Below are 24,319 nucleotides of genomic sequence, written 5' to 3'. Positions count from 1 at the left end.
CTATAGTATCTATAGTATCTATAGTATCTATGTATCTATCTATAGTATCTATGTATCTATCTATAGTATCTATCTATAGTATCTATAGTATCTATGTATCTATCTATAGTATCTATAGTATCTATAGTATCTATAGTATCTATCTATCTATCTATAGTACCTATCTATAGTACCTATCTATAGTACCTATCTATAGTACCTACCTATAGTACCTACCTATAGTACCTACCTATAGTACCTACCTATAGTACCTACCTATAGTACCTACCTATAGTACCTACCTACGTACCACAGCTGCACCCCAGACTAGCAGGAATCCTCACACTATCTATCTATAGTATCTACCTACCTACTTACCTACCACAGCTGCACCCCAGACTAGCAGGAATCCTCACACTATCTATCTATAGTACCTACCTACCTACCTACCACAGCTGCCCCCCAGACTAGCAGGAATCCTCACACTATCTATCTATAGTATCTACCTACCTACCTACCTACCTACCTACCTACCTACCTACCTACCTACCTACCTACCACAGCTGCACCCCAGACGAGCAGGAATCCTCACACTATCTATCTATAGTACCTACCTACCTACCTACCACAGCTGCCCCCCAGACTAGCAGGAATCCTCACACTATCTATAGTATCTACCTACCTACCTACCACAGCTGCCCCCCAGACTAGCAGGAATCCTCACACTATCTATCTATAGTATCTACCTACCTACCTACCACAGCTGCACCCCAGACGAGCAGGAATCCTCACACTATCTATCTATAGTACCTTCCTACCTACCTACCACAGCTGCCCCCCAGACTAGCAGGAATCCTCACACTATCTATCTATAGTACCTACCTACCTACCTACCTACCTACCTACCTACCTACCTACCTACCTACCACAGCTGCACCCCAGACTAGCAGGAATCCTCACACTATCTATCTATAGTATCTACCTACCTACCTACCTATCTACCTACGTACCACAGCTGCCCCCCAGACTAGCAGGAATCCTCACACTATATATCTATAGTATCTACCTACCTACCTACCACAGCTGCCCCCCAGACTAGCAGGAATCCTCACACTATCTATAGTATCTACCTACCTACCTACCACAGCTGCCCCCCAGACTAGCAGGAATCCTCACACTATCTATCTATAGTATCTACCTACCTACCTACCTACCACAGCTGCCCCCCAGACTAGCAGGAATCCTCACACTATCTATCTATAGTATCTACCTACCTACCTACGTACCACAGCTGCCACCCAGACTAGCAGGAATCCTCACACTATCTATCTATAGTATCTACCTACCTACCTACGTACCACAGCTGCCCCCCAGACTAGCAGGAATCCTCACACTATCTATCTATAGTATCTACCTACCTACCTACCTACCTACCACAGCTGCACCCCAGACGAGCAGGAATCCTCACACTATCTATCTATAGTATCTACCTACCTACCTACCACAGCTGCCCCCCAGACTAGCAGGAATCCTCACACTATCTATCTATAGTATCTACCTACCTACCTACCACAGCTGCACCCCAGACTAGCAGGAATCCTCACACTATCTATCTATAGTATCTACCTACCTACCTACCTACCTACCTATCTACCTACGTACCACAGCTGCCCCCCAGACTAGCAGGAATCCTCACACTATATATCTATAGTATCTACCTACCTACCTACCACAGCTGCCCCCCAGACTAGCAGGAATCCTCACACTATCTATAGTATCTACCTACCTACCTACCACAGCTGCCCCCCAGACTAGCAGGAATCCTCACACTATCTATCTATAGTATCTACCTACCTACCTACCTACCTACCACAGCTGCCCCCCAGACTAGCAGGAATCCTCACACTATCTATCTATAGTATCTACCTACCTACCTACGTACCACAGCTGCCACCCAGACTAGCAGGAATCCTCACACTATCTATCTATAGTATCTACCTACCTACCTACGTACCACAGCTGCCCCCCAGACTAGCAGGAATCCTCACACTATCTATCTATAGTATCTACCTACCTACCTACGTACCACAGCTGCCACCCAGACTAGCAGGAATCCTCACACTATCTATCTATAGTATCTACCTACCTACCTACGTACCACAGCTGCCACCCAGACTAGCAGGAATCCTCACACTATCTATCTATAGTATCTACCTACCTACCTACGTACCACAGCTGCCACCCAGACTAGCAGGAATCCTCACACTATATATCTATAGTATCTACCTACCTACCTACCACAGCTGCCCCCCAGACTAGCAGGAATCCTCACACTATCTATAGTATCTACCTACCTACCTACCACAGCTGCCCCCCAGACTAGCAGGAATCCTCACACTATCTATCTATAGTATCTACCTACCTACCTACCTACCTACCACAGCTGCCCCCCAGACTAGCAGGAATCCTCACACTATCTATCTATAGTATCTACCTACCTACCTACGTACCACAGCTGCCACCCAGACTAGCAGGAATCCTCACACTATCTATCTATAGTATCTACCTACCTACCTACCTACGTACCACAGCTGCCCCCCAGACTAGCAGGAATCCTCACACTATCTATCTATAGTATCTACCTACCTACCTACCTACCACAGCTGCACCCCAGACGAGCAGGAATCCTCACACTATCTATCTATAGTACCTTCCTACCTACCTACCACAGCTGCCCCCCAGACTAGCAGGAATCCTCACACTATCTATCTATAGTACCTACCTACCTACCTACCTACCTACCTACCTACCTACCTACCTACCACAGCTGCACCCCAGACTAGCAGGAATCCTCACACTATCTATCTATAGTATCTACCTACCTACCTACCTACCTATCTACCTACGTACCACAGCTGCCCCCCAGACTAGCAGGAATCCTCACACTATATATCTATAGTATCTACCTACCTACCTACCACAGCTGCCCCCCAGACTAGCAGGAATCCTCACACTATCTATCTATAGTATCTACCTACCTACCACAGCTGCCACCCAGACTAGCAGGAATCCTCACACTATATATCTATAGTATCTACCTACCTACCTACCACAGCTGCCCCCCAGACTAGCAGGAATCCTCACACTATCTATCTATAGTATCTACCTACCTACCTACCTACCACAGCTGCCACCCAGACTAGCAGGAATCCTCACACTATCTATCTATAGTATCTACCTACCTACCTACGTACCACAGCTGCCCCCCAGACTAGCAGGAATCCTCACACTATCTATCTATAGTATCTACCTACCTACCTACGTACCACAGCTGCCACCCAGACTAGCAGGAATCCTCACACTATCTATCTATAGTATCTACCTACCTACCTACGTACCACAGCTGCCACCCAGACTAGCAGGAATCCTCACACTATCTATCTATAGTATCTACCTACCTACCTACGTACCACAGCTGCCACCCAGACTAGCAGGAATCCTCACACTATCTATCTATAGTATCTACCTACCTACCTACCTACGTACCACAGCTGCCACCCAGACTAGCAGGAATCCTCACACTATCTATCTATAGTATCTACCTACCTACCTACGTACCACAGCTGCCACCCAGACTAGCAGGAATCCTCACACTATCTATCTATAGTATCTACCTACCTACCTACGTACCACAGCTGCCACCCAGACTAGCAGGAATCCTCACATGTCCATAGATGTTTCCATTACATATTTCAACAGGTACATCAACACCTCAGCTAAACTGTCACACTTTATTTCTACCTATGTAGAACTATTAATAACTTTAATATGTATTATTACAGACACTGTAACCGTTTAGTATCGTGGCCACGGAAACAATGTCAGTGCAAACTGGGTGTCAAACGGTCTTCATTGTGTTCTAAAATGTAATTTAAAAAAATAAAAAAATGTTCATGAACGTTGTACCTATGCGCTTATACTCTCGCTCAGACAAGTGCTCTGTGATTCATGTTTGAGAGCGTCAAATGGAGGAGCAGTGAGTGCTCCACGCCACGGGTCTGCATTACACTAGGACAAGCACCGGGTCAAGTGGCTCATCCATTATACAGGCTCCCTATTGGGCGGTGCAGGGCTCATCCATTATGCAGGCTCCCTATTGGGCGGTGCAGGGCTCATCCATTATGCAGGCTCCCTATTGGGCGGTGCAGGGCTCATCCATTATACAGGCTCCCTATTGGGCGGTGCAGGGCTCATCCATTATGCAGGCTCCCTATTGGGCGGTGCAGGCCCTATCTATTATGCAGGCTCCCTATTGGGCGGTGCAGGGCTTGTCCATTATACAGACTCCCTATTGGGCGGTGCAGGGCTCATCCATTATACAGACTCCCTATTGGGCAGTGCAGAGAGCATTACAGGAACAGAGATAAAGACAGTTTCTCGGTAGGGGACCAGTCTCTAGTGACATTGAGAAAATGCAGGGCTGCACCAAGAGTCAATTCTGAAATATGAGTTATTAGAAGGCTACAGTAGTGTTTCTTCATCCTGGTTCTGAGGACCTGGTTCTGGGGAACTAATGGGGTGCGCCCAAAGCACTACACACCTGATTCTACTAATCAAAGGTTTGATTATGCAGATGATTAGTGGAATCAGGTGTGTAGTGCTTTGGGCAACAAAAAAAAGAAATGTGTACCCCATTAGATCCCCAGAACCAGTTCCCCAGAACCAGGTCCCCAGAACCAGGTCCCCAGAACCAGGTCCCCAGAACCAGGATGAAGTAACTTTGGGCTACAAGCATGAGTTTGTTCAGAAAGGACCATGTTGATGGACTACGGAGAGCTCTGTTATCCCAGTCCAGAACTAAAGTGGGGTTGGGGCAATGTTCAGGCCTGAGTGGGTCTAAGCAGGATTTGACCACGCTATGCAACCGAAAAAGGTTTTCAAAAAAGTAGGTGTATCCTGGATGACTGCTAATACACAGAAGTTAAGTCAGCTAAATCGGATCCATCTTCATAGCCTGGATAATAATAATAATTAATAATAATAATAATAATCATACCGATGATGATCATGTTTTAATATTGTGGACATGAGCACACGGCTCTAGACCTGGGCTATGGTGTGAACAATATGAATACAGTGTACAGGGCAGCCTATATGCTGACACAGACAACACAGGGATCAGAAAATGTGCTGAGCTAATAAAAATGTTTTATTTCAACTTTTATTTAACCAGGTAGGCTAGTTGAGAACACCTTTATTTAACCAGGTAGGCTAGTTGAGAACAAGTTCTCATTTACAACTGTGACCTGGCCAAGATAAAGCAAAGCAGTGCGACACAAACAACAACCCAGAGTTACACGTGGAATAAACATGTGTACAGTCAATAATACAATAGAAAAATCTATATATAGTGTGCGCAAATGGTGTGAAGAGGTAAGGCAATAAATAGGCCAATAGTGAGGAAGTAATTACAATTTAGCAGATTAACACTGGAGTGAGAGAGAGCCCTATGGCAGTCAGCTTCATGTCAGGCCCCAGAGAGCCCTATCTATGGTAGTCAGCTTCATGTCAGGCCCCAGAGAGCCCTATGGCAGTCAGCTTCATGTCAGGCCACATAGAGCCCTATGGCAGTCAGCTTCATGTCAGGCCAGAGAGCCCTATCTATGGCAGTCAGCTTCATGTCAGGCCACATAGAGCCCTATCTATGGCAGTCAGCTTCATGTCAGGCCACAGAGAGCCCTATCTATGGCAGTCAGCTTCATGTCAGGCCACATAGAGCCCTATCTATGGCAGTCAGCTTCATGTCAGGCCACATAGAGCCCTATCTATGGCAGTCAGCTTCATGTCAGGCCCCCAGAGAGCCCTATGGCAGTCAGCTTCATGTCAGGCCAGAGAGCCCTATCTATGGCAGTCAGCTTCATGTCAGGCCACATAGAGCCCTATCTATGGCAGTCAGCTTCATGTCAGGCCACATAGAGCCCTATGGCAGTCAGCTTCATGTCAGGCCAGAGAGCCCTATCTATGGCAGTCAGCTTCATGTCAGGCCAGAGAGCCCCATCTATGGTAGTCAGCTTCATGTCAGGCCACATAGAGCCCTATCTATGGCAGTCAGATTCATGTCAGGCCACATAGAGCCCTATGGCAGTCAGCTTCATGTCAGGCCACAGAGCCCTATCTATGGCAGTCAGATTCATGTCAGGCCACAGAGAGCCCTATGGCAGTCAGCTTCATGTCAGGCCACATAGAGCCCCATCTATGGTAGTCAGCTTCATGTCAGGCCACATAGAGCCCCATCTATGGTAGTCAGCTTCATGTCAGGCCACAGAGAGCCCTATGGCAGTCAGATTCATGTCAGGCCACAGAGAGCCCTATGGCAGTCAGCTTCATGTCAGGCCACAGAGAGCCCTATGGCAGTCAGCTTCATGTCAGACCACAGAGAGCCCTATCTATGGCAGTCAGCTTCATGTCAGGCCACATAGAGCACTATCTATGGCCGTCAGCTTCATGTCAGGCCCCAGAGAGCCCTATGGCAGTCAGCTTCATGTCAGGCCCCAGAGAGCCCTATGGCAGTCAGCTTCATGTCAGGCCCCAGAGAGCCCTATGGCAGTCAGCTTCATGTCAGGCCCCAGAGAGCCCTATGGCAGTCAGCTTCATGTCAGGCCCCAGAGAGCCCTATGGCAGTCAGCTTCATGTCAGGCCCCAGAGAGCCCTATCTATGGCAAACAGCTTCATGTCAGGCCCCAGAGAGCCCTATGGCAGTCAGCTTCATGTCAGGCCCCAGAGAGCCCTATGGCAGTCAGCTTCATGTCAGGCCCCCAGTGAGCCCTATGGCAGTCAGCTTCATGTCAGGCCCCCAGTGAGCCCTATGGCAGTCAGCTTCATGTCAGGCCCCAGAGAGCCCTATGGCAGTAAGCTTCATGTCAGGCCCCAGAGAGCCCTATGGCAGTCAGCTTCATGTCAGGCCCCCAGTGAGCCCTATCTATGGCATTCAGCTTCATGTCAGGCCCCAGAGAGCCCTATGGCAGTCAGCTTCATGTCAGGCCCCAGAGAGCCCTATGGCAGTAAGCTTCATGTCAGGCCCCAGAGAGCCCTATGGCAGTCAGCTTCATGTCAGGCCCCAGAGAGCCTGACTGTTCTTGTTTTTCAGGACAGTCGTGACAGTTTTTAAAAGAACACATAACTGGCAGCTGAGTTACGGAGGCTGTATTCTGTTTAAACACATTGACATGATTAATATTATAGGGCTCTAGCTGAGTTACGGAGGCGGTATTCTGTTTAAACACATTGACATGATTAATATTATAGGGCTCTGGCTGAGTTACGGAGGCGGTATTCTGTTTAAACACATTGACATGATTAATATTATAGGGCTCTGGCTGAGTTACGGAGGCTGTATTCTGTTTAAACACATTGACATGATTAATATTATAGGGCTCTGGCTGAGTTACGGAGGCTGTATTCTGTTTAAACACATTGACATGATTAATATTATAGGGCTCTGGCTGAGTTACGGAGGCTGTATTCTGTTTAAACACATTGACATGATTAATATTATAGGGCTCTGGCTGAGTTACGGAGGCTGTATTCTGTTTAAACACATTGACATGATTAATATTATAGGGCTCTGGCTGAGTTACGGAGGCTGTATTCTGTTTAAACACATTGACATGATTAATATTATAGGGCTCTGGCTGAGTTACGGAGGCGGTATTCTGTTTAAACACATTGACATGATTAATATTATAGGGCTCTAGCTGAGTTAGAGGCGGTATTCTGTTCAAACACATTGACATGATTAATATTATAGGGCTCTGGCTGAGTTACGGAGGCTGTATTCTGTTTAAACACATTGACATGATTAATATTATAGGGCTCTGGCTGAGTTACGGAGGCTGTATTCTGTTTAAACACATTGACATGATTAATATTATAGGGCTCTGGCTGAGTTACGGAGGCGGTATTCTGTTCAAACACATTGACATGATTAATATTATAGGGCTCTAGCTGAGTTACGGAGGCTGTATTCTGTTTAAACACATTGACATGATTAATATTATAGGGCTCTGGCTGAGTTACGGAGGCTGTATTCTGTTCAAACACATTGACATGATTAATATTATAGGGCTCTGGCTGAGTTACGGAGGCTGTATTCTGTTTAAACACATTGACATGATTAATATTATAGGGCTCTGGCTGAGTTACGGAGGCTGTATTCTGTTTAAACACATTGACATGATTAATATTATAGGGCTCTGGCTGAGTTACGGAGGCTGTATTCTGTTCAAACACATTGACATGATTAATATTATAGGGCTCTGGCTGAGTTACGGAGGCGGTATTCTGTTTAAACACATTGACATGATTAATATTATAGGGCTCTGGCTGAGTTACGGAGGCGGTATTCTGTTTAAACACATTGACATGATTAATATTATAGGGCTCTGGCTGAGTTACGGAGGCTGTATTCTGTTTAAATACATTGACATGATTAATATTATAGGGCTCTGGCTGAGTTACGGAGGCTGTATTCTGTTTAAACACATTGACATGATTAATATTATAGGGCTCTGGCTGAGTTACGGAGGCTGTATTCTGTTCAAACACATTGACATGATTAATATTATAGGGCTCTGGCTGAGTTACGGAGGCGGTATTCTGTTTAAACACATTGACATGATTAATATTATAGGGCTCTAGCTGAGTTAGAGGCGGTATTCTGTTTAAACACATTGACATGATTAATATTATAGGGCTCTAGCTGAGTTAGAGGCGGTATTCTGTTTAAACACATTGACATGATTAATATTATAGGGCTCTGGCTGAGTTACGGAGGCTGTATTCTGTTTAAACACATTGACATGATTAATATTATAGGGCTCTGGCTGAGTTACGGAGGCTGTATTCTGTTTAAACACATTGACATGATTAATATTATAGGGCTCTGGCTGAGTTACGGAGGCTGTATTCTGTTTAAACACATTGACATGATTAATATTATAGGGCTCTGGCTGAGTTACGGAGGCTGTATTCTGTTTAAACACATTGACATGATTAATATTATAGGGCTCTGGCTGAGTTACGGAGGCGGTATTCTGTTTAAACACATTGACATGATTAATATTATAGGGCTCTGGCTGAGTTACGGAGGCTGTATTCTGTTTAAACACATTGACATGATTAATATTATAGGGCTCTGGCTGAGTTACGGAGGCTGTATTCTGTTTAAACACATTGACATGATTAATATTATAGGGCTCTGGCTGAGTTACGGAGGCTGTATTCTGTTTAAACACATTGACATGATTAATATTATAGGGCTCTGGCTGAGTTACGGAGGCGGTATTCTGTTTAAACACATTGACATGATTAATATTATAGGGCTCTGGCTGAGTTACGGAGGCTGTATTCTGTTCAAACACATTGACATGATTAATATTATAGGGCTCTGGCTGAGTTACGGAGGCTGTATTCTGTTTAAACACATTGACATGATTAATATTATAGGGCTCTGGCTGAGTTACGGAGGCGGTATTCTGTTCAAACACATTGACATGATTAATATTATAGGGCTCTAGCTGAGTTAGAGGCGGTATTCTGTTTAAACACATTGACATGATTAATATTATAGGGCTCTGGCTGAGTTACGGAGGCGGTATTCTGTTTAAACACATTGACATGATTAATATTATAGGGCTCTAGCTGAGTTAGAGGCGGTATTCTGTTTAAACACATTGACATGATTAATATTATAGGGCTCTGGCTGAGTTACGGAGGCGGTATTCTGTTTAAACACATTGACATGATTAATATTATAGGGCTCTGGCTGAGTTACGGAGGCTGTATTCTGTTTAAACACATTGACATGATTAATATTATAGGGCTCTGGCTGAGTTACGGAGGCTGTATTCTGTTTAAACACATTGACATGATTAATATTATAGGGCTCTGGCTGAGTTACGGAGGCTGTATTCTGTTTAAACACATTGACATGATTAATATTATAGGGCTCTGGCTGAGTTACGGAGGCGGTATTCTGTTTAAACACATTGACATGATTAATATTATAGGGCTCTGGCTGAGTTACGGAGGCTGTATTCTGTTTAAACACATTGACATGATTAATATTATAGGGCTCTGGCTGAGTTACGGAGGCTGTATTCTGTTTAAACACATTGACATGATTAATATTATAGGGCTCTGGCTGAGTTACGGAGGCTGTATTCTGTTTAAACACATTGACATGATTAATATTATAGGGCTCTGGCTGAGTTACGGAGGCGGTATTCTGTTTAAACACATTGACATGATTAATATTATAGGGCTCTGGCTGAGTTACGGAGGCTGTATTCTGTTCAAACACATTGACATGATTAATATTATAGGGCTCTAGCTGAGTTACGGAGGCTGTATTCTGTTTAAACACATTGACATGATTAATATTATAGGGCTCTGGCTGAGTTACGGAGGCGGTATTCTGTTTAAACACATTGACATGATTAATATTATAGGGCTCTGGCTGAGTTACGGAGGCTGTATTCTGTTTAAACACATTGACATGATTAATATTATAGGGCTCTGGCTGAGTTACGGAGGCTGTATTCTGTTTAAACACATTGACATGATTAATATTATAGGGCTCTGGCTGAGTTACGGAGGCTGTATTCTGTTTAAACACATTGACATGATTAATATTATAGGGCTCTGGCTGAGTTACGGAGGCTGTATTCTGTTTAAACACATTGACATGATTAATATTATAGGGCTCTGGCTGAGTTACGGAGGCTGTATTCTGTTTAAACACATTGACATGATTAATATTATAGGGCTCTGGCTGAGTTACGGAGGCTGTATTCTGTTTAAACACATTGACATGATTAATATTATAGGGCTCTAGCTGAGTTACGGAGGCTGTATTCTGTTTAAACACATTGACATGATTAATATTATAGGGCTCTGGCTGAGTTACGGAGGCGGTATTCTGTTTAAACACATTGACATGATTAATATTATAGGGCTCTGGCTGAGTTACGGAGGCGGTATTCTGTTTAAACACATTGACATGATTAATATTATAGGGCTCTGGCTGAGTTACGGAGGCTGTATTCTGTTTAAACACATTGACATGATTAATATTATAGGGCTCTGGCTGAGTTACGGAGGCTGTATTCTGTTTAAACACATTGACATGATTAATATTATAGGGCTCTGGCTGAGTTACGGAGGCTGTATTCTGTTTAAACACATTGACATGATTAATATTATAGGGCTCTGGCTGAGTTACGGAGGCTGTATTCTGTTTAAACACATTGACATGATTAATATTATAGGGCTCTGGCTGAGTTACGGAGGCGGTATTCTGTTTAAACACATTGACATGATTAATATTATAGGGCTCTGGCTGAGTTACGGAGGCGGTATTCTGTTCAAACACATTGACATGATTAATATTATAGGGCTCTGGCTGAGTTACGGAGGCGGTATTCTGTTTAAACACATTGACATGATTAATATTATAGGGCTCTGGCTGAGTTACGGAGGCTGTATTCTGTTTAAACACATTGACATGATTAATATTATAGGGCTCTGGCTGAGTTACGGAGGCTGTATTCTGTTTAAACACATTGACATGATTAATATTATAGGGCTCTGGCTGAGTTACGGAGGCTGTATTCTGTTCAAACACATTGACATGATTAATATTATAGGGCTCTGGCTGAGTTACGGAGGCTGTATTCTGTTTAAACACATTGACATGATTAATATTATAGGGCTCTGGCTGAGTTACGGAGGCTGTATTCTGTTTAAACACATTGACATGATTAATATTATAGGGCTCTAGCTGAGTTAGAGGCGGTATTCTGTTTAAACACATTGACATGATTAATATTATAGGGCTCTGGCTGAGTTACGGAGGCTGTATTCTGTTTAAACACATTGACATGATTAATATTATAGGGCTCTGGCTGAGTTACGGAGGCGGTATTCTGTTTAAACACATTGACATGATTAATATTATAGGGCTCTGGCTGAGTTACGGAGGCTGTATTCTGTTTAAACACATTGACATGATTAATATTATAGGGCTCTGGCTGAGTTACGGAGGCGGTATTCTGTTTAAACACATTGACATGATTAATATTATAGGGCTCTGGCTGAGTTACGGAGGCGGTATTCTGTTTAAACACATTGACATGATTAATATTATAGGGCTCTGGCTGAGTTACGGAGGCTGTATTCTGTTTAAACACATTGACATGATTAATATTATAGGGCTCTGGCTGAGTTACGGAGGCTGTATTCTGTTTAAACACATTGACATGATTAATATTATAGGGCTCTAGCTGAGTTACGGAGGCGGTATTCTGTTTAAACACATTGACATGATTAATATTATAGGGCTCTGGCTGAGTTACGGAGGCGGTATTCTGTTCCTTATGTATCAAACACCACATATCAAGGATGAGAAGAAGAACACATTATTTGCAAGAAAAGAAACCCATCTAACATCACCTCTGTATTCTTGAACCTGCTGACTAGATTGAGTGTCAGCTGACTGGGGACAAAAATATACTGTATACATCTCATCTTTTGCCATACCGTTGTGAGAGGGCAGGACACGGGAGAGAAACCTAGCAGCTTAGGTGACCAATGGAATGTCCCCAAGTTCATGGGAAAATCGTGAGATTGTGAATGTTTACTTTTACTAAATGTTTTTTAGCAACGTAATAATAACTTCTAGAAAATGTCTTTCCATAAAAATCTCAAAGTGCTTCAAAAGCTAAATAAAAACAACAAGCAAATACTGTACCATGTCTTTATATAAATCAGGACAACTGGTGGACCATCCTCCTTTTGCAGGGCCGTGGTTAACCCCCCCCCCCCAAAAAAATACATTTTTATTTTTATTTTGGAACTCAGTCGGGGTCTCAATGTACTGTTGACAGTTAGAATAGTAGAATACTCAAGGTACACTTTACTGTTGACAGTTAGAATACTCAAGGTACACTTTACTGTTGACAGTTAGAATACTCAAGGTACACTTTACTGTTGACAGTTAGAATACTCAAGGTACACTTTACTGTTGACAGTTAGAATACTCAAGGTACACTTTACTGTTGACAGTTAGAATAGTAGAATACTCAAGGTACACTTTACTGTTGACAGTTAGAATAGTAGAATACTCAAGGTACAATTTTGAAATCTGGTTGTGCATCTATTGATATGTCAGTCGCTGATAGTCACTGAATTAGCCCGTGTCACGTGTAAGGTAGTCTAGCAGCCAGCTATCTAAACTTGTGGTAATCATGGTTGAATTATCATGGTAAATAACATGGTCGGTAAGATGCTAATTTTAAAGCCTTTTCAGTTTACATTAGCCCACACACACACACCATGTGATTTGAGGCCTAGTAAATTGAGAGTGGCATGATGACTTTTATCCTGCCTTATCCTGGCCCATCATTCAACTGGTTGACAACGCTGGCTACTTAATCCAATCATGCCCGACAGCAGCGATTGATTGGTTGATTAATGGGGGTTTGGGAGCTCTGGGGGGAGATGGAGATCTCAAAATGGCCATGGCTATCAGGGCTCTGATTTCATTAGAGCCGCTGTCATGGCAACCAATACGACCCCCGACGCTAACTTTAGGGACTAAACTATTGTATAAAGTGTTAGCTTGCAACATATCATGGGTTTCATCTAAACGGAGGAACGTCTTGAGAGAACGCTTTAGATGAAGATAACAATATTTCAGTGGTACCACGGCTTCATGAAACTGTTACACTCAGGCAAACTCAATATCAGAGAGAAATAGGAGAAACCGATTAAGAGGCCCATTCAGAACTAAGTGCATTTTAAAATGTCCCATAAATGCATCTCTGCTCACCCCTTTTTTCACAGAGCATTCTATGAGCCGTTCTGTTTAGGAACCTATCAAATCAATCGTTGGCCGATTCCAACCCCGCCCCTTACTGAGAATATGTCTGCACAGTTAGCTAGGTGCAATCCACAGATGAGAGGGACACAGTGGGAGAGACAAAGAGACGAAGAGAGAAAGAGGGCGAGAAACAGGGATATGGAGTAAAGGGCGTGAGGGGTTAAAGGGAAAGAGAGGGGAGGGGTTAAAGGGAGAGAGAGGGGAGGGGTTAAAGGGAGAGAGAGGGGAGGGGTTAAAGGGAGAGAGAGGGGAGGGGTTAAATGGAGAGAGAGGGGAGGGGTTAAAGGGAGAGAGAGGGGAGGGGTTAAATGGAGAGAGAGGGGAGGGGTTATAGGGAGAGACAGGGGAGGGGTTAAAGGGAGAGAGAGGAGAGGGGTTATAGGGAGAGACAGGGGAGGGGTTAAAGGGAGAGACAGGGGAGAGACAGGGGAGGGGTTAAAGGGAGAGACAGGGGAGGGGTTAAAGGGAGAGAGAGGGGAGGGGTTAAAGGGAGAGAGAGGGGAGGGGTTAAAGGGAGAGAGAGGGGAGGGGTTAAAGGGAGAGAGAGGGGAGGGGTTAAAGGGAGAGAGAGGGGAGGGGTTAAAGGGAGAGAAGGGGAGGGGTTAAAGGGAGAGAAGGGGAGGGGTTAAAGAGAGAGAGAGGGGAGGGGTTAAAGGGAGAGAGAGGGGAGGGGTTAAAGGGAGAGACAGGAGAGGGGTTAAAGGGAGAGGAGGGGAGGGGTTAAAGGGAACTAGACAAACACAGAGAGAGTGTATAGGAGAAGAAAGTAAAAAGTGGAGGAGCAGTGATTTCTCAGAACGGTAAATGAGCATTTCACCGTCAGAGCCATGGGGTGTTGTGAAATAAATCACTGTTGGAATGTGTTTTTAACCAATCAGCATCCAGGATTAGACCAACCCAATGTATAACGCGATACAAAACTCACCTTGACCCCATGGCCAACGTCGTCCAGCACGTTGTAGTCGATGGGCTTCCTGATGTACCTCACGGGCCGCTCTATGTTGCCGGGGGCGACGATCTTGTGGGTCCTCGATGTGTTCTTGTTGGTGGTGAGGATCCCGATCTCTCGCCTGGCCACCTTCTCTTTGTGGATGTCCACCGTCTAAACACATGGGAGACGGAGAAAAGACATGATAAGTGCCTCAGAGCTATGGGACAGAACATGGACCATTGACTGAATTACAACCTTGTCATATAGTTACTAAAGTGGCTTTAATTGAAATCAGGTCACAGTGGTTTTTCCATCACCAAGCTCGTAATCCCTTTACGTAGCTGGTCGACACCGGCTAAAGCAATTACGGTGTATAATAGACGCGGCGTAATGACCCATAATGCATTTGGCTTCTCTCCAAATCGGCAGTGACATGTTGTTCGATGACGTCGTAAATAAACAAAGACTATGGTGATGAAGAGGACAACTCTCCTCTACCACCAGGAACTCCTTCCTGTCACGCCCGCTCCCGCTCCCCTTTCCTGGTGCTCGAGGGCGCCAGGCTGCCCTGCACGACGCACTCCTGCCACCATCATTACGCACACCCACTCCCCTCGTCACGCGCATCAGCGATTCATTGCACTCACCTGGACTCAATCACCTGTGTTTATTGCCTTCTCTATATCTGTCTGTTCCCCAGTTCTGTTCCCCGCTTCAGCATTAATTGTCGTATGTCTTTTGTTTTACCCGGTTCTGCGGCTGTTCCAGTCCTGTTCCATGTCTCTGCTATATTAAACGTTAGACTCCCCATACCTGCTTCTCATCTCCAGCATTGGTTCCTACACTTCGTGATGTTTGGGGATTCATCATTTAAGAAGCTTCCGTCTTGCAAAAATGACACTATGTCCATTTAAATGTATGATTGTACCATTTAAACTCAAGACGACAAGGGGTTGTCTACTAAGCAAATCCAACAATGCAATAATTTGAGAATCTGATATTATTATTTTTTAAACCTACGGGCATGAATACACAGTCGTCTGTCCTGGATCACCGGTCAGTATAGTGACATCTAAATGCAGTGTCCTACGGAGGCTTTCATTTACAGTCTTCTGTCCTGGATCACCGGTCAGTATAGTGACATCTAAATGCAGTGTCCTACGGAGGCTTTCATTTACAGTCTTCTGTCCTGGATCACCGGTCAGTATAGTGACATCTAAATGCAGTGTCCTACGGAGGCTTTCATTTACAGTCGTCTGTCCTGGATCACCGGTCAGTATAGTGACATCTAAATGCAGTGTCCTACGGAGGCTTTCATTTACAGTCTTCTGTCCTGGATCACCGGTCAGTATAGTGACATCTAAATGCAGTGTCCTACGGAGGCTTTCATTTACAGTCGTCTGTCCTGGATCACCGGTCAGTATAGTGACATCTAAATGCAGTGTCCTACGGAGGCTTTCATTTACAGTCTTCTGTCCAGGATTACCGGTCAGTATAGTGACATCTAAATGCAGTGTCCTACGGAGGCTTTCATTTACAGTCTTCTGTCCTGGATCACCGGTCAGTATAGTGACATCTAAATGCAGTGTCCTACGGAGGCTTTCATTTAGAACCGTTCTACCTAAACTCTTCCCTGTGAAGAAGTAGGGCGGATAAAAAAAAATCCCAAAGTCCAAGGCAACATGAGACCAATGATTGTAGTTTCATGGATATAAAGTTTTATGGATTTAGTGTTTTGCTTCTGTAAATTGCTGCCGTTTTAATAAATTGCCTAGTGCTCTTTAAACGGACTAATTGCATATTCTAATTAGAATATTGCATATTCTTTTCATCAGTATGCCACTTCTGTTAAGACCCAGGGACATTAGCATAGTAGCGAAATGTGTGTGTGTGTGTATGTGTGTGTGTGTGTGTAAGCAAGTAAGAGAGTGTGAGTGAGAGGAACAGAGTGAGAGTGTGAGAAAGAATGTTGTGAGTGAGATAAACAATGTGTTGGTGTGTGTGAATAGTTTGAAGTACACTACACCTGCTCGTTGAACATTTCATTCCAAAATCACGGGCATTAATATGGAGGTGCCACATTAATGCCATTATTGTCATTCAGCCACAAGAGCATTAGTTAGGTCGGCACTGATGTTGGGCGATTAGGCCTGGTTCGCGTTACAATTAATCCAAAAGGTGTTGGGGTTGACGGGGTTGAGGTCAGGGCTCTGTGCAGGCCAGTCAAGTTCTTCCACACTGATATTGTAGAAAAGGCCCATGGAGTTGGTGGAATAATCCTTTAATTCATTGCCATTTACTCAGCTGGGCCAGGGGTGTTTAATTAGGTCAGGTGGAAATGTCCGACAGATCTCAACTCCATAAAAGGAGGAAATTGCCATCGCCTGATCTCGCTGCTTTCTCTTCCTTAACTCCATCTGATCCAGAAGTTCTGTGCGCCCATGAATCCACGTAAGTCAACCGACTCTGTTACCTTTCATGTTACCTTTCATCTGAACTATCTGTTGCGATCCGGAGATGGGCCATCAGTTATTGTTAATAGTTATTACCGCGGAGCGCGACTTGGAGCGCACGCTTCAAAAACATTGTGTAATGTGAATTGTCAATGATCACGTCCCTACGGATCCTCATAGGCCAATTATGCAATCGATATGGTTCATGTGTATTGAAATGAATTATATGTACATGACAATTGAAAGAGTGAAATGAGAAACGTCATTGTTTGCTAACTGATTGACTTTGATCATGGGGATTATATATTGTATAACCATTCACTATTTGTATTCTTTCATGATTTATGATAAATAGTTACGAGCCTAAATGACTCGCGGATGATTACTATTGACTTATTAATGAACTGGACTGTTGAATTCCCTAAGTTATGTTAATAATGAATGATCTGATTTGATCTTTGATTATGAATTTGATTGGATACATGTTATTTGTTTCCTTTGTGATGCAGCAGACTACTCAGTAAATATACCTCTTTATGGTTAAAGGCATTCCTACCTCAGTCTCATCCATTCCTCTGTCACCTGACATGTGACCACCTGTTCACCTTCACTGTCAGTCATCCTACCTGTCCAGCTACCCACACAGATTCCACTAATCTTTCAGATATCAACAAACCATTTCTGTATGGACCTCGCTTTGTGCACGGGGGCATTGTCATGCTGAAACAGGAAAGGGCCTTCCCCAAAACTGTTGCCACAAAGTTGGAAGCACAGAATCGTCAAGTATGCTGTAGTGTTAAGATTTCCCTTCACTGGAACTAAGGGGCCTAGCCCGAACCATGAAAAACAGCCCCAGACCATTATTCCTCATCCACCAAACTTTATAGTTGGCATTATGCATTCGGGCAGGAAGCGTTCTCCTGGCATCCGCCAAACCCAGATTCGTCCTTCGGACTGCCAGATGGTGAAGCGTGATTCATCACTCCAGAGAACGCGTTTCCACTGCTCCAGAGTCCAATGGCAGCGAGCTTTACATCACTCCAGCTGACGCTTGGCATTGAGCATGGTGATCTTAGGCTTGTGTGCGGCTGCTTGGCCATGGAAACCCATTTCATGAAGCTCCCGATGAATCAAATCAAATCAAATGTATTTATATAGCCCTTCGTACATCAGCTGATATCTCAAAGTGCTGTACAGAAACCCAGCCTAAAACCCCAAACAGCAAGCAATGCAGGTGTAGAAGCATGGTGGCTAGGAAAAACTCCCTAGAAAGGCAAAAACCTAGGAAGAAACCAAGAGGAACCAGGATATGAGGGGCGGCCAGTCCTCTTCTGGCTGTGCCGGGTGGAGATTATAACAGAACATGGCCAAGATGTTCAAATATTCATAAATGAATAGCAGGGTCAAATAATAATAATCAGAGTGGTTGTCTAGGGTGCAACAGGTCAGCACCTCAGGAGTAAATGTAAGTTGGCTTTTCATAGCCAATCATTCAGGGTATTCAGAGTATGAACAGATATTGTGCTGACGTTGCTTCCAGAGACAGTTTGGAACTTAGTAGGGAGTATTTCAACCGAGGACAGACGATTTTTACGCGCTGCGCACTTCAGCACTCGGTGAGCTTGTGTGGCCTACCACTTCACTGCTGAGCCGTTGTTGCTCCTAGTTGTTTCCACTTCACAATAACAGCACTTACAGTTGACCAGGACTCTAGCAGGACAGAAATTTCTAGAACTGACTTGTTGGAAAGGTAGCATCCTATAACGGTGCCACGTTAAAAGTCACTGAGCTATTCAGGAAGGCCATTCTACTGCCAATGTTTGTTTGTCTATGGAGATTGCATGGCTGGGGGCTCGATTTGATACACCTGTGATTTGATACACCATGACACACAGTGTACCCCCTTGAATTTCAGGACTACACTCCAGGGGCTTCGTTTATAAATCATGCGTTGGCAGAAATCTGTGTGTAAACCACGCGTGGGATCATTTCCACGCAACGTGAACATTTTGCTTGAGTGAGCACAGATGTACACACAGCCATGAGTAGTGGTGGCGGTCAAGCATGGACACAGTGTCTTCGGAATCCGAATCCACTAAATTGAAGGGGTGTCCACATACTTTTGTATACAGTGCATTCGGAAAGTATTCAGACCCCTTGACTTTTTCCACATTTTGTTACATTGCTTTTTTTTTTTTACATTGCTTATTCTAAAATGGATTCAATCTAAACCCAATACCCCATAATAACAAAACTTTTCTTTTTGCTAATTTATTATTATTTTCTAAACGGAAATATAACATTTACATAAGTATTCAGGCCCTCGAGTCTTCTTTGGTACGACACTTCAAGCTTGGCACACCTGTATTTGGGGAGTTTCTCCCATTCTTCTCTGCAGATCCTCTCAAGCTTTTGTCAGGTTGGATGGGGAGCGTCGCTGCACAGCTATTTTCGGGTATCTCCAGAGATGTTCAAGTCCGGGGTCTGGCTGGGTCACTCAAGAACATTCAGAGACTTGTCCCGAAGCCACTCCTGTGTTGTCTTGGCTGTGTGCTTTGGGTCGTTGTCCTGTTGGAAGGTGAACCTTCGCCTCAGTCTGAGATCCTGAGAAATCTGGAGCACGTTTTCATCAAGAATATCTTTGTACTTTGCTTCGTTCATCTTTCCCTCGATCCTGACTAGTCTCCCAGTCCCTGCCGCTGAAAAACATTCCCACAGCATGATGCTGCCACCACCATGCTTCACTGTATGGATGGTGCCAGGTTTCCACCAGACGTGACACTTGGCATTCAGGCCAATGAGTTCAATCTTGGTTTAATTAGACCAGATAATCTTGTTTCTCATGGTCTGAGTGTCTTCAGGTGCCTTTTGGCAAACTTCAATCGGGCTGTCATGTGCCTTTTACTGAGGAGTGGCTTCCATCTGGTCAATCTACCATAAAGGTCTGATAGTTGGAATGCTGCAGAAATGGTTGTCCTTCTGGAAGGTTCTCCCATCTCCACAGAGGACTCTGGACCTCTGTCAGAGTGACCATCAGGTTCTTGGTCACCTCTCTGACCAAGACCCTTCTCCCCTAAATGTGTAACCTTTATTTAACCAGGCAAGTCATTTAAGAACAAATTCGTATTTACAATGACGGCCTACCGGGGAACAGTGGGTTAATTGTCTTCTTGCAGAACAACAGCATTTCGGTTACTGGCCCAGCACTCTAACCACTAGTCTATCTGCCGCCCAAATGCTCAGTTTGGCTGGGCGGCCAGCTCTAGGAAGAGTCTTGGTGGTTCCAAACTTCTTCCACTTAAAAATGATGGAGGTCACTGTGTTCTTTTGGACCTTCAATAACTGCAGAAATGTTTTGGTACAGAAATGTTTTGGTACCCTTCCCCAGATCTGTGCCTGGACACAATCATGTCCTGGAGCTCTACGGACAATTCCTTCCATCTCATTGCTTGTTTTTTTTCTCTGACATGCACTGTGTCATGACTGTCCTGATCAGATCAGGTTACAGGAGACCACAACCCTACAGATTATCTCTCAACCCCAACAGAGGAGGAGAGATCTAGGGGTCTGAAGATGTGGGGGTTTTATGACCCCTCACGCCCCTGGTAAATCTCAGGCCACAGACACATTCCTTTGTCCTGTTACTATGGAGACCCAGCCTCAGAACATTAAACATGAAATTAAAGGGACTTTGGAACAATGGTTTCCGTCAGCCACAATGGTGGTCATGACGATAGATGGAATATGAAAATGTATGTCATTTTTGTTTTGTTATTAAAGGTTAATAGATGACGTTATTACGAAAACATCGTAACGTAAAGAGTTTTCCTAGTATATGCTTGATGTTTATACATTGTACGTTGTGTGGAAAATGTCCAAATCAAAGGGAATGTGTTTGTAAAGGTGAAATGTGAAGTTAGTTGTCTAAAATTGGATTTGAGAAAAACCTAGACCTTGCCTCTTTAACTTGGTACGCCCAGAGAATTGCCCTAAAGGCGGTTACGTCCACTTCTGACCCAAGGGTATAAAACCTGTGAGTAAAGAATTTACAGATAAGACTACGTGACCCAAGCTGCAGCCAAGGTCTAAAACGTCAACGAACCCAGAACGCAACACCAGTTTGAAGACAAAGAAATATTTTTCTACCCAAGCTACGGATGAGTAGCTGTGTCTAAGCGGGTGAATTCAAGCCGGACCCCCTTAGCAGCCAATCCCAGCGAACCGTAGTATCTAAAAGGTTTCATTCCTATGCTATGAGCTCTGAGCTACAGAGCTGTCTGTCCTCAGAAGACCCCTTCCAGAGCAAGGGAACAGACTCCTAAGCCAAAAGTACACTGACATCGTGAGGACGATGTGAGGACACCGGAGGAGTGCGTCATCGAGCAGCCTGAACGGTCCACGCAGAGAATCCTTGGAGACCTTCCCCAAGTAATTACATCATTATATTCTGACCCATAAGAGTGGCAGTTTGGGGCAAGGCTAGGCTTAGAATTGCATAGCTGACAAATTCACCAAAATGTATGTTTCTCTCGTGTACTTTCTTTTTTCTTTCTCTTTTGAAATCCTCATTGTGGGTAACACCCGCCATAGTGTGTTGGCCCATTATACTAAGTTCTAATCAATAGCCTATAATGTGTATCTTTTATCATAATTTTTGCTTTTTAGTAAATTAATATTCAACTAAGATTGGTGTGGTACGAACTCATTGGTGAGACCCGGGTCCGAACTCATTGGTGAGACCCGGGTCCGAACTCATTGGTGAGACCCGGGTCCGTGCAGATTCACGGGCTATATGACGTTCAGAACCAGATTGTAGAGGCAACTGGTTAATTACCGGCTGTTGTAAAATCGATATTCTGATATTCTTTGAGTTAATTTGGGAAATAGAAACTCAATAAAACCTAGTTTTCCTATGGTGCCCCAGGTTAATGATTGCTTGATTCAGTTAATCACGCAATTAGAAACGTTTAATAATTTGATGAACAACAGTCATCATATTAACAAATACAACGTCATGACAACTGTCAACTGTGGAACCTTATATAGACAGGTGTGTCTCTTTCCAAATCATGTCCAATCAATTGAATTTACCACAGGTGGACTCCAATCAATGAAAACAAGAGCTCAATTTCGAGTCGAGGGTCTGAATACTTATGTAAATAAGGTATTTCTGTTTGTTTTATTATATATACATACATATATGCAAAAATGTTTATAAATCAGTTTTTTCGCTTTATAATTATGAGGTATTGTGTGTAGATTTCTGAGGATTTAAAAAAAATGTAATACATTTTAGAATAAGGCTGTAATGTAACAAAATGTGGAAAAAGTCAAGGGGTCTGAAAATGTTCCAAAGGCACTGTATCTGGGAAGGGTATAAAACAATTTCTAGAGTGTTGAAAGTTTCCAAGAGCACAGTGATCTCCATCATTAGCAAATTGAAAAAATATGGAACTACCCCAACTCTGCCTAGAGCTGGCCATCCAACCAAACTGAGAAACCGGGCAGGAAGGACCTTCGATGAGGGAGGTGACCAAGAACCCAATGACCACTGACAGAACTACAGAGTTCCTGGGCTGAGATGGGAGAACCTGCCAGAAGGACAACATCCTCTATAGCACTTCAACCAATCTGTACATGTTGAAAATGTGTGAAATTGTTTCATTTCTGAATATTTATTTCCACAGTGAATTTATGCAACATTTCATTTGTCACGGTAATAATCCATATAACGTCCAGTAATTTGTTAAATTAGGAGGCATGTGTGAAAGTGAAACCAATGTTTAAATACCATAAAAACTAGATAACGGGAAATGGAATGGCTGCTCCTTCTCAGGTGGAAGATGCTCTCTGCTAAATGCAGCTTGTTTTTTAGAGACAGGTGGGACTTTTATAGGAAGAAAGTATAGATCAGATATTGTTTCCCAAAACCAATCTGAGGATTTTTGTGAGGATTAAAGACCTACTTTAGAAAGGCTAACATATGCCATTCCAAGTGCTATCCACCCTCGGGGGGTTTGGCAACGGGACATAGCGGGACACTTTTCAGCATACCTCGATGAGCCAATCTTTTGGATGCTATCATAAGCAAAACGAACTATAACATACACTTTTCATACACCATCGCACAACAGGTTGAAGTCAAAAGGAGTTTCCTTGCCATCAATGGGTTCCCAAATACGAACAGAGCAATGGACGTCACCCACATCGCCATAAAAGTGCCCATCCCAAATACCAGTTGAAAGATGTGAACAGAAAAGGCTTCCACTCTTAATGTTTTTACCTTTATTTTACTAGGCAAGTCAGTTAAGAACAAATTCTTATTTTCAATGACGGCCTAGGAACAGTGGGTTAACTGCCTGTTCAGGGCCAGAACGACAGATTTGTACCTTGTCAGCTCGGGGGTTTGAACTTGCAACCTTCCGGTTACTAGTCCAACGCTCTAACCACTAGGCTACCCTGCCGCCCCAATGTGCAGGTGAATGTGGTGGAACGCGAGACTCGTTTATTCTGCAGAACAGCTATGTTTGTCACGCCCTGATCTGGTTCACCTGCTCCTGTGATCGGCTCCACCCCCTCCAGGTGTTGTTTACTTTCCCCAGTGTATTTATCCCTGTGTTTCCTGTCTCTCTGTGCCAGTGTATTTATCCCTGTGTTTCCTGTCTCTCTGTGCCAGTGTATTTATCCCTGTGTTTCCTGTCTCTCTGTGCCAGTGTATTTATCCCTGTGTTTCCTGTCTCTCTGTGCCAGTGTATTTATCCCTGTGTTTCCTGTCTCTCTGTGCCAGTGTATTTATCCCTGTGTTTCCTGTCTCTGTGCCAGTGTATTTATCCCTGTGTTTCCTGTCTCTCTGTGCCAGTGTATTTATCCCTGTGTTTCCTGTCTCTCTGTGCCAGTGTATTTATCCCTGTGTTTCCTGTCTCTCTGTGCCAGTGTATCTATCCCTGTGTTTCCTGTCTCTCTGTGCCAGTGTATCTATCCCTGTGTTTCCTGTCTCTCTGTGCCAGTGTATTTATC

The 24,319-nt window shown here is 43.9% G+C and overlaps 1 protein-coding gene across 1 annotated transcript in view; it reads right to left on the bottom strand.

Moving 5' to 3' along the window:
- LOC109909603 (abl interactor 1) overlaps window positions 1-24,319 on the bottom strand; it is a 115,581-nt gene that overhangs the window by 41,647 nt on the left and 49,615 nt on the right. The window contains 1 exon segment of the mRNA XM_031796873.1: window positions 14,844-15,020. Within this exon segment, the coding sequence (XP_031652733.1) occupies window positions 14,844-15,020 (177 nt within the window).

This window comes from Oncorhynchus kisutch, linkage group LG18 (genome assembly GCF_002021735.2).
Source record: "Oncorhynchus kisutch isolate 150728-3 linkage group LG18, Okis_V2, whole genome shotgun sequence".
Classification (NCBI taxonomy): domain Eukaryota; kingdom Metazoa; phylum Chordata; class Actinopteri; order Salmoniformes; family Salmonidae; genus Oncorhynchus; species Oncorhynchus kisutch.
This window is presented reverse-complemented; position numbering and strand designations above follow the sequence as displayed.